Raw genomic sequence first — 12,306 nt, forward strand, 5'->3', positions numbered from 1 at the left:
TGTGTAAGTGGACCAATTGCGGTGCACTACTTTAGTGGTCAACTTAAGCAGGAGGTCAATTTATACAGGTTGAATTATATGATAAGATCTAATTCCGTGCCTGAAAATAGTGGTCAACTTACAAGGGTGATCAACTTAACAGGTTTCACTGTATCCTAAAACTGCGTTTTGCTGTTTTCAATTTAAAAAAAAAATGAAGCAGAAGATCTTCTCTTGAAAGCAACCTTACGTAATCTTTTCTTTCTATTCCCCCCCCCCCTTCAATCTGCCACATACCAGATAAAATTATTTCTAACATAAACACTGAAGAGCGTTTAAAGTAACAAAAGAGTGAGAAACGCGCTCAATCGTTTCGACAAGTTTTCGCAATATGATTTAAATCAGAGTACCTTAAAATAGTATCTTCACTTGCGGTTCGAACGCTAGCTTGCAATAAAATAGCTCTAAATTTTCTCCGTATTTTTTTTTTTTTTTTACTTCCTTTTACAAAAAAGGAAGTATTGTATTCGCGAAAAAAAATTCACTCAAAAAAATCGGCCTTAATTTCCATTTTTCTCACCCCCGAATGAATGTTGAGTTTTTTTTCGACCCGACCACACGTGGATATATACCTAGGAACCTACAGACACCCGAAACATCCATTTTGACGACCCCCGAGTTAATTACAACGAATTTTCTCGTGACGTCTGTATGTACGTATGTGTGTATGTATCTCGCATAACTCAAAAACGGTATGTCCTAGAAAGTTGAAATTTGGTACGGAGACTCCTAGTGGGGCCAAGTTGTGCACCTTCCCTTTTGGTTGCATTCGGATGTTCCTAAGGGGGTCTTTTGCCCCTTTTTTGGGGGAAATCATTGTTAATTTCGATATAAACTCAAGTGGTGTTAAGATTTCTCGGACACTTGGCGATATATCGCCAGTCTTTTGGTCGCCAAGTTTTGTCGCCAACTTGGCGACAAATTTGGGGGAAAAAATTTTTAAATTTGGTTTCAATTTGGCTACTGTTGGTGATATTTAGAGAGTAAACACTTGAATCACTTTAAAATTGCCAGTAATGAGGAAATGATATTAAATTGGGGTAAAAGGAAACCATGTGATGCACACATCAGATCGTTTTTTTAATGGAGCAAAAACTTGCATGGATATAGTGTCTAAGATTCGAAGATCCCCTTTCGAAAAACAAAAAAACAGCTTATGTTCGAATCGAAATATTTCCTCGAGTTTTCAAGGCGGCAGAAATATTTTCCCATCTCATGATTACTACTTTCAATCTTTTATTTCAAAGTACTTCTTAAATTAATTAATTTTATTTTCTGATTTATATTTGTTTTGAGAAATTTTTCACTTCATGTCTTCCTTTATGATTTCTTTATCATACATTTTGACTTTTACCGGAAAGTAGGTTTAAAAAAAGACGTATGTAAGGAAAAGGTCAACTACAATTTCGGGACACATTTTGTTCTTATAGAAAGTCCCGGTAAGTAAAGATACAGTATCTTCAAAATGGGAGGAAAAATAAATATAATACTTCCTGCATCACTTTCATTGAAAATGCACGCGCACGAGAGAGCAGAAATCATTTACTCTGCAGAGACTAAAAATTGCTGAATAAAATATTTGAACTTACTTTGCAGAATCAGTAGATGTGTTCTTTATTTCTACAACCTATAAGAAAAAAATAATTTAATATGCATTGAAAGTATGAATTTTTTAATATCATGAGCGTTGTATTTCATTTGCATCACTATATGAGACAGTGAGAAGCAAAGGGAAGTAAGTGGACATTTTCAAGTTTTGAGTAAAACGCGTATAAAAATAACGTCCTAGGTAGGCTTTCATTGAATTTTTTTTTCTAAATCATGCTATACAGCAGCACCTACCAGGGCTACTACTACTATCTCTTGCCCAAGACAGAGGAGAGGTTCACCTACCATTTGTGCAGGTTATCTCCAAATTTTTAATTACATCCCTTTGCTTCTCACTGCCTCATATGTAAAAAGTAAGTGATTGTATGCATGTAAGCAAATAAAGGTGCATATAATCATTCATTGTTACTTTTAAAATAATCCGAAATTTTTATAACTCAGTTGTTTCGCTGACGCGGAATAACTGCATAGAGATTTTTTGTGTTGAAACAATTTTGTAACGACTTTGTAAGCACATATCAGTGACTCAACCTAACAGAAAGGGACACGTGCCCCCCCCCCTCCACCTCCCTTGATTTCTGAGTTGACTGTTTTTCAAAAATAACCTTCATTTTTGGAAAGAAGGGAACGCGTCTTGGTCTCTTGGTGAAAGTTATTTTAAAAAGAAAAAAAAAAAGTAATAGTGTTGGGATAAAAAAAAATTTCAACATTCAACATGTTGGTCGCTAACTGCCCGCTGCTTCCTATTTCTTTCCTTTCCTTCCATTTTTCCCCCCTAGCTCGTCTGAAAATAAGAAATTCTTCAAATTGCTACTCTTTTGAAACTCCCTCCTCCCGCCGACGTCATAACGGAGCGTTTTAAATTTCGTTTTCAGAGATTCAATTTAACAAAAGTTTCATTGGACAGCCCTTGAGCATCAAAAATTGCTCAAAATTCCGTTTTTGGAACTTCAATTTCGAAAAATGGCTGGGCTCCTAACGTTATTTTAACGTTTAACGTGGTCCTTGGCCAGAAAATATTTGGCCAAGGACCACAAACTGGGTCTTTAAAACTACCTTACGAAAAATATGAGTGGGGGTAACCAATGAACCCCTCTTTTTAATATCATAGAATATTGCCCAGTTTGCCAGGTGAGAGCTTCTGAACCACGTTTCCCATCTTTTCTTCTGCAGTTCCATCCAATCTTTTGGAAAGCTGCTTATAAAGAGCTCATTTTATAAGTCCAAAATAATCCATAGGAAACTGTAAGGGAACTTGGCTTGGATGCATTTCAAGGGAATAGGTTATTCCGCCTTTTTTTTTTTTTTTTTTTTTTTCAAATCGAGCGGTATTGCCTTTTTTTGATGTAACTTAACACAGTGAAGTTTGTTTTTAGGCAAAGGGTTTTTTTTTTTTTAAATATGTGTTAAACCAACATTTGTAATAGTATAATCAGAGTAAATTGACTTTTTTTTTTCCTATTTTCCTCTTTTACAGTTTTCCTTTTTTTAAGAATCCAGTAACAAACGTAGCCCCTCGCCAAAACGCAATCGCAGACGATCTTGAATATTATTATGAGCGGGAATTAGGGGGGCTCTACACCAAAAATTTCTCGAGATGAAGCATTAAAATGAAATTTTAGAGGATATTTAGCGATATGAGGAGGAGGACTGGTTCGGGGCACCTACCTCCGAATCCGGAAGTTTAAAAAGTTTCCTGACGGTGACAACAACCACATTAGTAGGGAGTCTTCAATGATGGGGATGAGAGGCGTTACGATGAGATCGCTCTCTAGGAAGTTTTTTAAAATTAGTCCTAAACATCAGTGGCGTACTGGGCCGCCGGGATACCGGGAAAATTCCCGGTGCGCCGATGCCTTTAGTGCGCCGGTGCCATACTCGCTTTTTTTTAAGGACTTTGTACTGGGTATTGCGGCGCCAGAATAAGACGACTTGACATCATAAAACTACGTAATAGGACTTTTTAAAATCAAAGTAACCCCCATTTATTGGTTTATTCAAAAACATTAATGTAAAATGTTTTTCTCGTTCCCATCCAAATCTACTTCACCCAAAGAAAAAAATGGTGTCTGAATTTTCCCCTCTTTTTTCAAAATAAAAGTGACATACTTCATAGGATTTTTTTTTTTTTAACTATCAATTCACGAATCGTCAAAACAACAATAAGTAAACATTCAGCGCCAACTTGAATTCAATTGAAACTAATAAACCTTTCCATTAAAATTTTTGGGTAATTCCCGTGGTTCCAATATTTTTTAGAATCAAGGCGCCTACACCACATTTTGGACATCTAACCCTCGTACGGCGCCTTTCTCTCTATAACTCAGTAGCAAAGTAAATGTTTTAGTCCGGGGGGGGGGGGGGAATGGGCTGAGGTCGAAACCTTTTTTTATTTCATCTTGATATCGCTTTCAGCGAAGCAAAAGAAAAGCAAAAACTTTGGTTTCACTATAGTTTGCGGGCGGGGAGTGCGGCTGCAGCCTTACACACACACACACACACACACGTATAGCTCCTTCCCTAGTTTTGCCTTTAATGTAACTAATCATAACTAACAGGAAAAAAATGAACACATTTGGTAAACAGCATTGCATAGTCCTTTAGTGTTATTCATGATTCAAAAGTTCTGCGGAATATTACAACAGTTTCATATTTCGTCAATTATTGAGAAGTAATTAAAAATTTCGTGGCGCCGGCGCTGTGCTCCCATGAAGACTTGATTTACCCCCCCCCCCCCTAAACAGTTTGGGAATCAAAATTACAGGTCTAATACTTGTGATGTAGAAGATAGTATACATACAGCTCCGATCCGAGTTTGGCATGCGACTGTGTAGGGCGCCGAGCACGAGGGGGGGGGGGAGTGCCAAAGAAGGGCGTATTGAAATTTTTTAAATGTTCTTGAAACAATTTTTTTTCGAAGCTTGTTCGCATTGCACTTCCCTCCACCCCCCCCCCCCCCCAAAAAAAAAAAAAAAACTTGAAATCTTACTAATATTATATATGCGAAAGTTTGTCTGTATGGATGTATGTTTGTTACTCTTTCACGCAAAAACTACTGAACGGATTTTGATGAAACTTTACAATAATATAGCTTATGCATCAGAATAACACATAGGGTAGTTTTCGTCCCGTTATGGGGGGCAAAACCCCCTTAGGGGGGCAATAAAACACAATTTTTGTATAAATTCTCTAATATTGGGATGAAAAAATACTTGCACATATTTACATTATATGTCCATCGAAAGCTCTGATTTTTCTGCTGAAGATGGCACCTGTTCGAAATTTCTAAGTAGAATAAAAAACGAGTTATGAGCTTTTTAGATCCATGTTCGAAGGCTTTCCTCAACTCAATACAGTATTTAGTGTATCATCTCAACTCCCTGTCGATAGCGACAATTGTTGTATTGTTGACTTTCTTTGCTTTTCGCAATTGTTCAAGGCTTTTCTCAAGTCAAATCTTGAAGTAAGATTTTTGCACAAAATTGGCAAATAATACATGATTTGGCTGATGATTTTCCATTTAAACGGAACTTTAATTTAATTAATGGTTTTTATTATTATTTATGCTGATTGAACACTTACTCATTATCCAAACAACCAGCAGATCGCCAAAATTTTTGCAGAAAGACTTCCGTAGCTGATGCATTTGGCAGTTTTTTCAACGTTGCTGTTTTTGAAGCCGAAGACTACGTCATAATGTTTCTCAGCTTTCACCATGTAAACAAAATATCGCCAATCAAAGAATTTTCAAAAGACTTTTTTTACTGTGTTAAATAATCCGTCATTGAAAAACCAAAGCACTCAATTGGGTAGAGTGCAAAAAAGGAAAACTGGGGGAGCGTTTTCAACACTACCGTCCTCAAAGATGGCCTAAAATTACGAACGTACTTAGGGTTTAAATTTTAAAATGCTTCCAGAAGAGCGCCCCCACTCAAACATTCGAGAAATGCCCCCACCCCATCATTGAAGATCGCCTAAAATTTCGGTTTTAGGACTTGAATTTCTAAAAGTTTCAGAGGTTCCCGACCCTCCCTTCCCTCTTAATACACCAATGGTGGTCGTCCTTTGGATTTCTGATCTTTTTGAGACTTCTGACGCTTTCTGAGAGGAGCTTCCGAACTGCCTAATGTCATTGTCAGAGATAATCTACAATTCTTTTCTGGAAATTCAATTTTGGAAAATTTCCGAAGGAGAGCCTCCAAGCGTCGTCGCTTGCTAGCACCTCCAATGATCGTCTAAAAGCTGCGGTCTAGGAGCTATTCTCGAACATTTTCTTGGGGGAACGATCCTCTCCCTCGTTCCAACATAATTAACGATTGTCTTAAATTTTGTTTTAAGGATTTGAATTTCAAAACGTTTCAGGGTAGAGTTTCAAAGAACTCCTCTCCCTAACACACTGTAAAAAAATTCCGAAACCTTACTAGTTATTTCCGTGGAACGTCACGGGATTTCACACGTTTTCACCTATTTCCCCGTAAAAACAAGTATCTTCAAAAAAAAGTTTCCTGAAGCGCTACAAGTTGCACGCGTGCAGACTTTTTACTGTTGTGGAAAATATTTTTAGCAACCAGTTTAAAGATTGAATGAACGTGTGTATTAAGTATATCGGCCTAAGATTGCTTACAACCTGTCCAGATTGATTAAGCTCTCAATGAGAGCGATAAAGTCAATGGATAGCTATAGCTTTGTAAAGCTGGAATTGCAGGCAAGAGATATGCTTGGTTCCTTCTTGCATAGCTTTGGCCATGGTCGCTCTGATTGTTATGGAGTCTTCTTGGTAAATCAGGAAGGCTCTAATCAATAACATTAAACCTACTTAATTTTTCTAGAAGGTTCTAGAGTCATGAATAGATTTAACAGGGGAGATTTCGCACTTCTGCAAAAAGTTTCAAGGTTAGTTTCAGAAAGGTTACTGACTTCCAGGGGAAAACATTCCTGGTTTTTCCAAGATATGTTACTGGAAGAAATTGGGCACATTAGCTGCCTATTATTTTCCAGGAACGTTTCTGAATCGTTTTTACAGTGCATCATTGAAAGTCAACTAAAATTGCGTTTTTAGAGCTTCCAATTCGGACAAAAATTCCCGTCCTCTTAACGTTACCAAAGATGGCCTACAATCGTGTTTTTAAGATTTCAATGTCTAAACATTGCCGGTCCTTCTAATGTTACCAAAGACAGACTACAATTACGTTTCTACGAAGAAATACGGGTCGCGTTTAAAAAATCCCGAGGGCGGGCCCCCGAAATTCTCCTCCCATAACATCACCGCAGATAGTCTGCGTTTTTACTGATACAATTTCGGGGGAGAGCTCAACCCCCTCTTTCTAAAGAAATCACATATAATCAACAATTGCGTTTTTAAAGTTTCAATTTTGAAATATGGTCGTGGAGCATCAACGAACATCTTCAGCCCGTAACATTACCAAAGCTAATCAAGAATGCATTTTTAAAACCCCAAATTAGAAAATTTTCCGGGGTGGACCCTCGAATATCTCCTTTCCATAATACAACCAAAATCGTCCTAAACTGTGGTTCCAAAGTTTCGAAAAAAATTCCCGGGGAGAGCCTCTGGACCCCCTTTTTTTTAGTTTTAACGTTTCAATCCCGAAAATGGACGAGGGAGCACCGCCTTTCCTCTTCTCCTCCTAACATGACCAAAAATCGTTTAAAATGCATTTTGAAAACTACAAAATCATAAAAGTTCCGGGGGACAAGCTCTCGCACCCCACACCTATTTTTGAGTGAATATTGTTCTCATGATTAGTTCATATTGTCAATATTTAGATGTAGTAATGACCAGACTCTTAAACCAGAAGCTGAAGACATTCTCTTTCTCTTAATTTTAAATACGTTTGAAACAATGAAAATGGACTATGAAAATGGGCCTCCAATTTCATTAGGGGCGGAGGCTTTTTACTGTCGTTGACCACTGAAAAAACAGTAACAACAGTAACAGTCCCACATTTATTAACATCTAAAACAGCGTTTCAAGTCATCAATTTTAAAAACTTTGTGGGAGAGCTTCCCCCTTCCACGTCCACGAGAATCCTGTCTCAAATTTAGAGAACTTCGTCTAAAGTTTAATTTTTAGAAGTTCGAACTTTTGATTTCGAAAAATTGCCGGAGAAGAGTAACCCGATCTCCATTTTTTTCATTTCCAGGTTTTATCAAAGATAGCCAAAAGTCTGGAATTACGTTTTTAAGACTTCAATATCAAAAAATTTTCGGGGACAACCCCTCAAACGCCCCGTTTTCCCTTATTAAAGATCGTCTAAAATTTCGTATTTAAGACCTCAATTTTGAAAAAATTCCCAGGGAAAGTCCCCAAAACCCATGTTTTTACCTGAAGTTATCAAAGATGACAGACAAAGGCGTATTTAGGATTTCAATTTTGAATAATTTCAGTGAGTGTGTCCCCGACTCTATCCCTCCCCAACATTATTAAAAAATAGTCATTCTTTTATTTTCTTAGAACTCGAACTTCTAAATATTTTCGTAGGAAAATGCCCAATCTTCATCCTTGAAGTCACCAAAGATAGTCTACAGTTACGTTAGGGCTTTAATTTAAAAAAAAAAAAATGTAGGAAAAGTTCTGAACAATTCACCTCCCCACATCATTAATTTCGTTTTTAGAACCTAGTATTCAAAAATACTCCGATGGAGAACCTCCGACCTCAGCATTGCTACAAAATTCTTAAAAACAGTCTGAGTTTTTGTTTTTAGGATTGCAATATCGGAAAACTTCCGAGGAATTTTTCCGAACCCCAACCCTCCTAACTTCGCCTACGATGTCTTACTATATTGCGCATTTGAGACTTATTTCGAAAAATTTCCATGAAGAGTCCCAAATCTCATTCCTTCTACGTTCACTAACGTTGTCTAAGATTTTCCCACAATCGCGTTTTGGACTTCAATTTCGAAAAACTTCATGTTGAGCATACCCTTCCACCACAAATACCCAGAACACCCCTTTTTCTAACATCACCCAAGGAAGATAAAAAAGAAAAGAAATCTCTCATTTCGACGAATTGGAGGGAGCGCAAAAGCTTCAGTCCTCATAGGGGGCTGAGGATTATATACTCCTCTAATAGGAAGTTCGTCAAGTTTAATTTATTATTTGAGCTTGGCGGATCAGATGGGGGGGGGGGAGTTACGAAAATAGGAGAAGGCGCCGGTCAAGTGTTTTTTCCCGGCACACAATTTCACCCAATACGCCACTGCTAAACATTCACGTTTAGGCCATCTTTAATGACGTTAAGGGAAGCGATTGGGTTCGGGAACTTTCTCTCGGAATGCTTTCAAAATCAAAGTTTCCAAAAACACGCTTCTAGGCCAACTTAGAGGACGTAAAAAGATGGGTCAAGGGCTGGAAATCCCCACTCTTCTCTCTTTATGGCTACGTCCCTTTTTATTTTAATTATTGATAAACATATAGTGGAAAAACCCTCCCCCAATTTTCCTTTCCCGAAACTATTTGTCTGCTCGGATTTTTCATTGTAAAATTTAAACTTCCAGCATTTTTTTTTTTTTTTTTGCTTGAAATACAAGCGTTTGCGTCTCCAAAAAAGAAAAAAACCTACCTTACGTCTTTTTTCTACTTTATTTTACTTTAAATATGCCTCCTGCATCTCTTGATAAAATTTTGTTTTTCTTACGATTTTTACATTCACGAGCGTAGAATTAAAGTAAGTATTCATCACAATATTTTGAATCTCTCTTTGTATTTAACTTTTATTTTTCATCATTTCAAAATTATTCTGGTGGCCCATGCATTTTCTCCACAAAATTTTTCATTAAAAAAAAAAATATGTCGGAGGCCCTTCTGAAGCTATCTTGTTTATTTATCTGGAGAACGTCGAAATCGTTACAAAAATAGGTGAACACGCTTTGTAATTGTATTTTTTTTTTCCTTTTTTTTTTAGAAGACGTTAAATTTTTTTTTAGCCCTAGATATCAAATTATCTCGCTAGACAAAAACCGAACTTCGAAAAAGCAACAACTTTTCTTTCATCCAGACACTACTTGACTATATATCCTCAATTCCTCATTGATTTCTGAGAACTATGAAAATCAATAACGCAGGTGAAGAAAAGAAGCAAGCGACCCACTTTCATAGGGGCATTTTTTCATGGCAGTCTGGAACCATCAAAGCAGGAAATATAAATGCGCGTTTTTGCATTCGACTAGTCATCTGTTATTTTATTTTAAACGTTATAAGCGCTCAGACACTAAAAGTTAACATATTTTTTCAAGAACAAAATATTTTAATTCATTAATATCATACCATATTACTCCGCATCAACCGGCATGCTGCTAAATTTGGGGTTCACCAGATTTTTAATAACCCTTGCGTGGTCTTTTCCGGAAAAATTGAGGTTAGAAAAATATATTTATTTAATATAATAAATATACTATATTTAACAAAAAAATAATTATCCATATTAATAACCATTTAATTTTATTAAAATATTACTTAACAATGTTATTATTTTATTCTGATGAGAAAAATCTAATTGATTGCGAAAATAATTTTACAAAAGATTTAATTAAAACGAAGCAAACATTTATAACCCTAAAATTAAAATGTTTTACAATTACATGAAGAATTTAACGCAACTATTCAATGAATAAAAAAAATAAACTTACCCTCTCTAATTTTAATTTAAAATAATTGATTTAAATAGTTACGAATGACTCACAATTACAGTAGCACCTCGTTTATCCGGCCCCCGTTTATCCGGATCAAACTTCTCAAGTAAAAAAAAAATTATATTCACTGAATAATGTTTATAAATTATGTCCGATAAACATTGATTTTTTATTTTGATTAAATGTACAACTCCTGAATAAATCATAGAATAAGTTATAGTAGTAATCTAATAAACATCATGGCATACTTGGAGTGTCAGTCCGACACAACCACACATTATCAAGTATTTGCGAAACAATGCTATGTAATTTAATTACAGAGCTTTTTTTTTCTGGTAATAAAAGGTACGACTGCTTATTAAAGAATGTTCTGCTTATTACCCTATTATCCGGATTTTCGTTTTTCCGAACTGTCTTTGATCCCAGTTAGGCCGGATAAAACGAGATCGTACTTACTATAATTGCTTCGGAGTCGATCATTTTATTATCAAAAACTAAATCTATTATGAATGACCTACATTAATAAAACACATTGATTTTATCTCGCCTTCCTGTTCAGCACACACACACACACAATTATTTTATTATTTTCTTTTGCAAAATGAACCTCAAATTATGCAATATGCAGAACATTCGAATTTTCGGTATGCTGATCAACCTCCCTTTTCTCCGTCAGACCGGCTAATGCCTAGTATTATAGTATGTTGTTATCGTTAGTGTTAGAAATTACGCCAGCATTCAGGTTCAAAATTTTACTAAATTAATCCTACTTCCCCATTTTCATTACACCTTTAAATCGCAATTTCTCTGCCTTGTAAAATTGCCTTGTCCTCACAGAAGACCCGTTAATTAGTGGGTTTAAATAAACTCGGTACTTTAATCCAAGGTGATACCTAATTTTATAGGGCAGATTAAATGTGGTGACAAAGATAAATGAATAGCATAAAATTGGCTAAGGGATAATTTAGTAAAATATTGATCGGAACTGAGGCGTTGTTGACACAGTGGCTTTTTATTGATCGTAATATACGCAGTGGGTTTCAATTTATTTAGTTGGAGATTTTTTTTAGACCTATACCACATAGATAAACAGTTGATGCACTTAATCAATCAGCTACAAACTAACGCATCGTTTCTGTCGTAGAAATCTTTATGAATAATTAAAGAAAAATATCTTTGAATAAAATACTGCTTTCAGGTGGCGCGTTAAATGAATTTGAATAGAACCAGTACTCCATATTAACAAGCAGAAACCAATTAACCAATTATAAAGTAAATAAAATATCTCTTTAGATGACGTACGATAAGATTGTAGTTTAAAATATAGCTTTACAGGAATAACTCAAACATTAAATGCCTTTGAGCAGTTAAATTCACAATTCTCAATTTTCTTTTTTCCTACAATGCTACAAAAGTAGGCCAAGCAGCGAAGAATATTAAAGTTTCCTTTTATGACTGCAGATTAATGAAGAATTATATTATGGCTGTGATAACAAGTTGCTTGACTTTGGACGAGTTAATGTTTGGATTGAAAAAGGAGAAATTCATATATTGGCATAACGAAAGTAATCGTTATTGGCAAAACAACCCGGATTTCCTCATCTCTATTTTAATAAGTGAAATCATTTAGTCCAATGAACAACCGAAGTGGCCATGGTGGCCTAATCAGTGAGATATCAGACTTGTGACCGGAGGGTCCCGGGGTAGATCCTAGCCGGTTGAAGATCCACTGTCTTCATTAATTGTGACAGGGAGACGTTAAATATGCTCGTGTCACAAAGTCCTCGAAGTGAAACGATAACTCTGGGAGGGGGGGGGGAGGCTATGTCAGGGATTGCTCGATTTTTGGTCTGGATTAAAAAATCAGAGCTGCATTCAGTGTTCTATCCAACTGGTTAAACCACAACTAGTGGTAGGTACGGGGGACCCTGGAGTGAAAAAAAAAAAAGAGAACAGAAGTCATCTTTTGAGAGCAACACCAATAGCAGATCATTGCTTTGAACTTTGTTA

At 36.1% G+C, this 12,306-nt stretch overlaps 1 protein-coding gene across 1 annotated transcript in view; it reads right to left on the reverse strand.

Annotated features, from left to right (window-relative positions):
- The window catches only part of LOC129219289 (dentin sialophosphoprotein-like), a 181,085-nt gene that overhangs the window by 60,522 nt on the left and 108,257 nt on the right, over positions 1 to 12,306 (reverse strand). The window contains 1 exon segment of the mRNA XM_054853626.1: positions 1,629 to 1,666. Coding sequence (XP_054709601.1) covers positions 1,629 to 1,666 — 38 coding nt within the window.

This window comes from Uloborus diversus, chromosome 3 (genome assembly GCF_026930045.1).
Source record: "Uloborus diversus isolate 005 chromosome 3, Udiv.v.3.1, whole genome shotgun sequence".
Taxonomy (NCBI): domain Eukaryota; kingdom Metazoa; phylum Arthropoda; class Arachnida; order Araneae; family Uloboridae; genus Uloborus; species Uloborus diversus.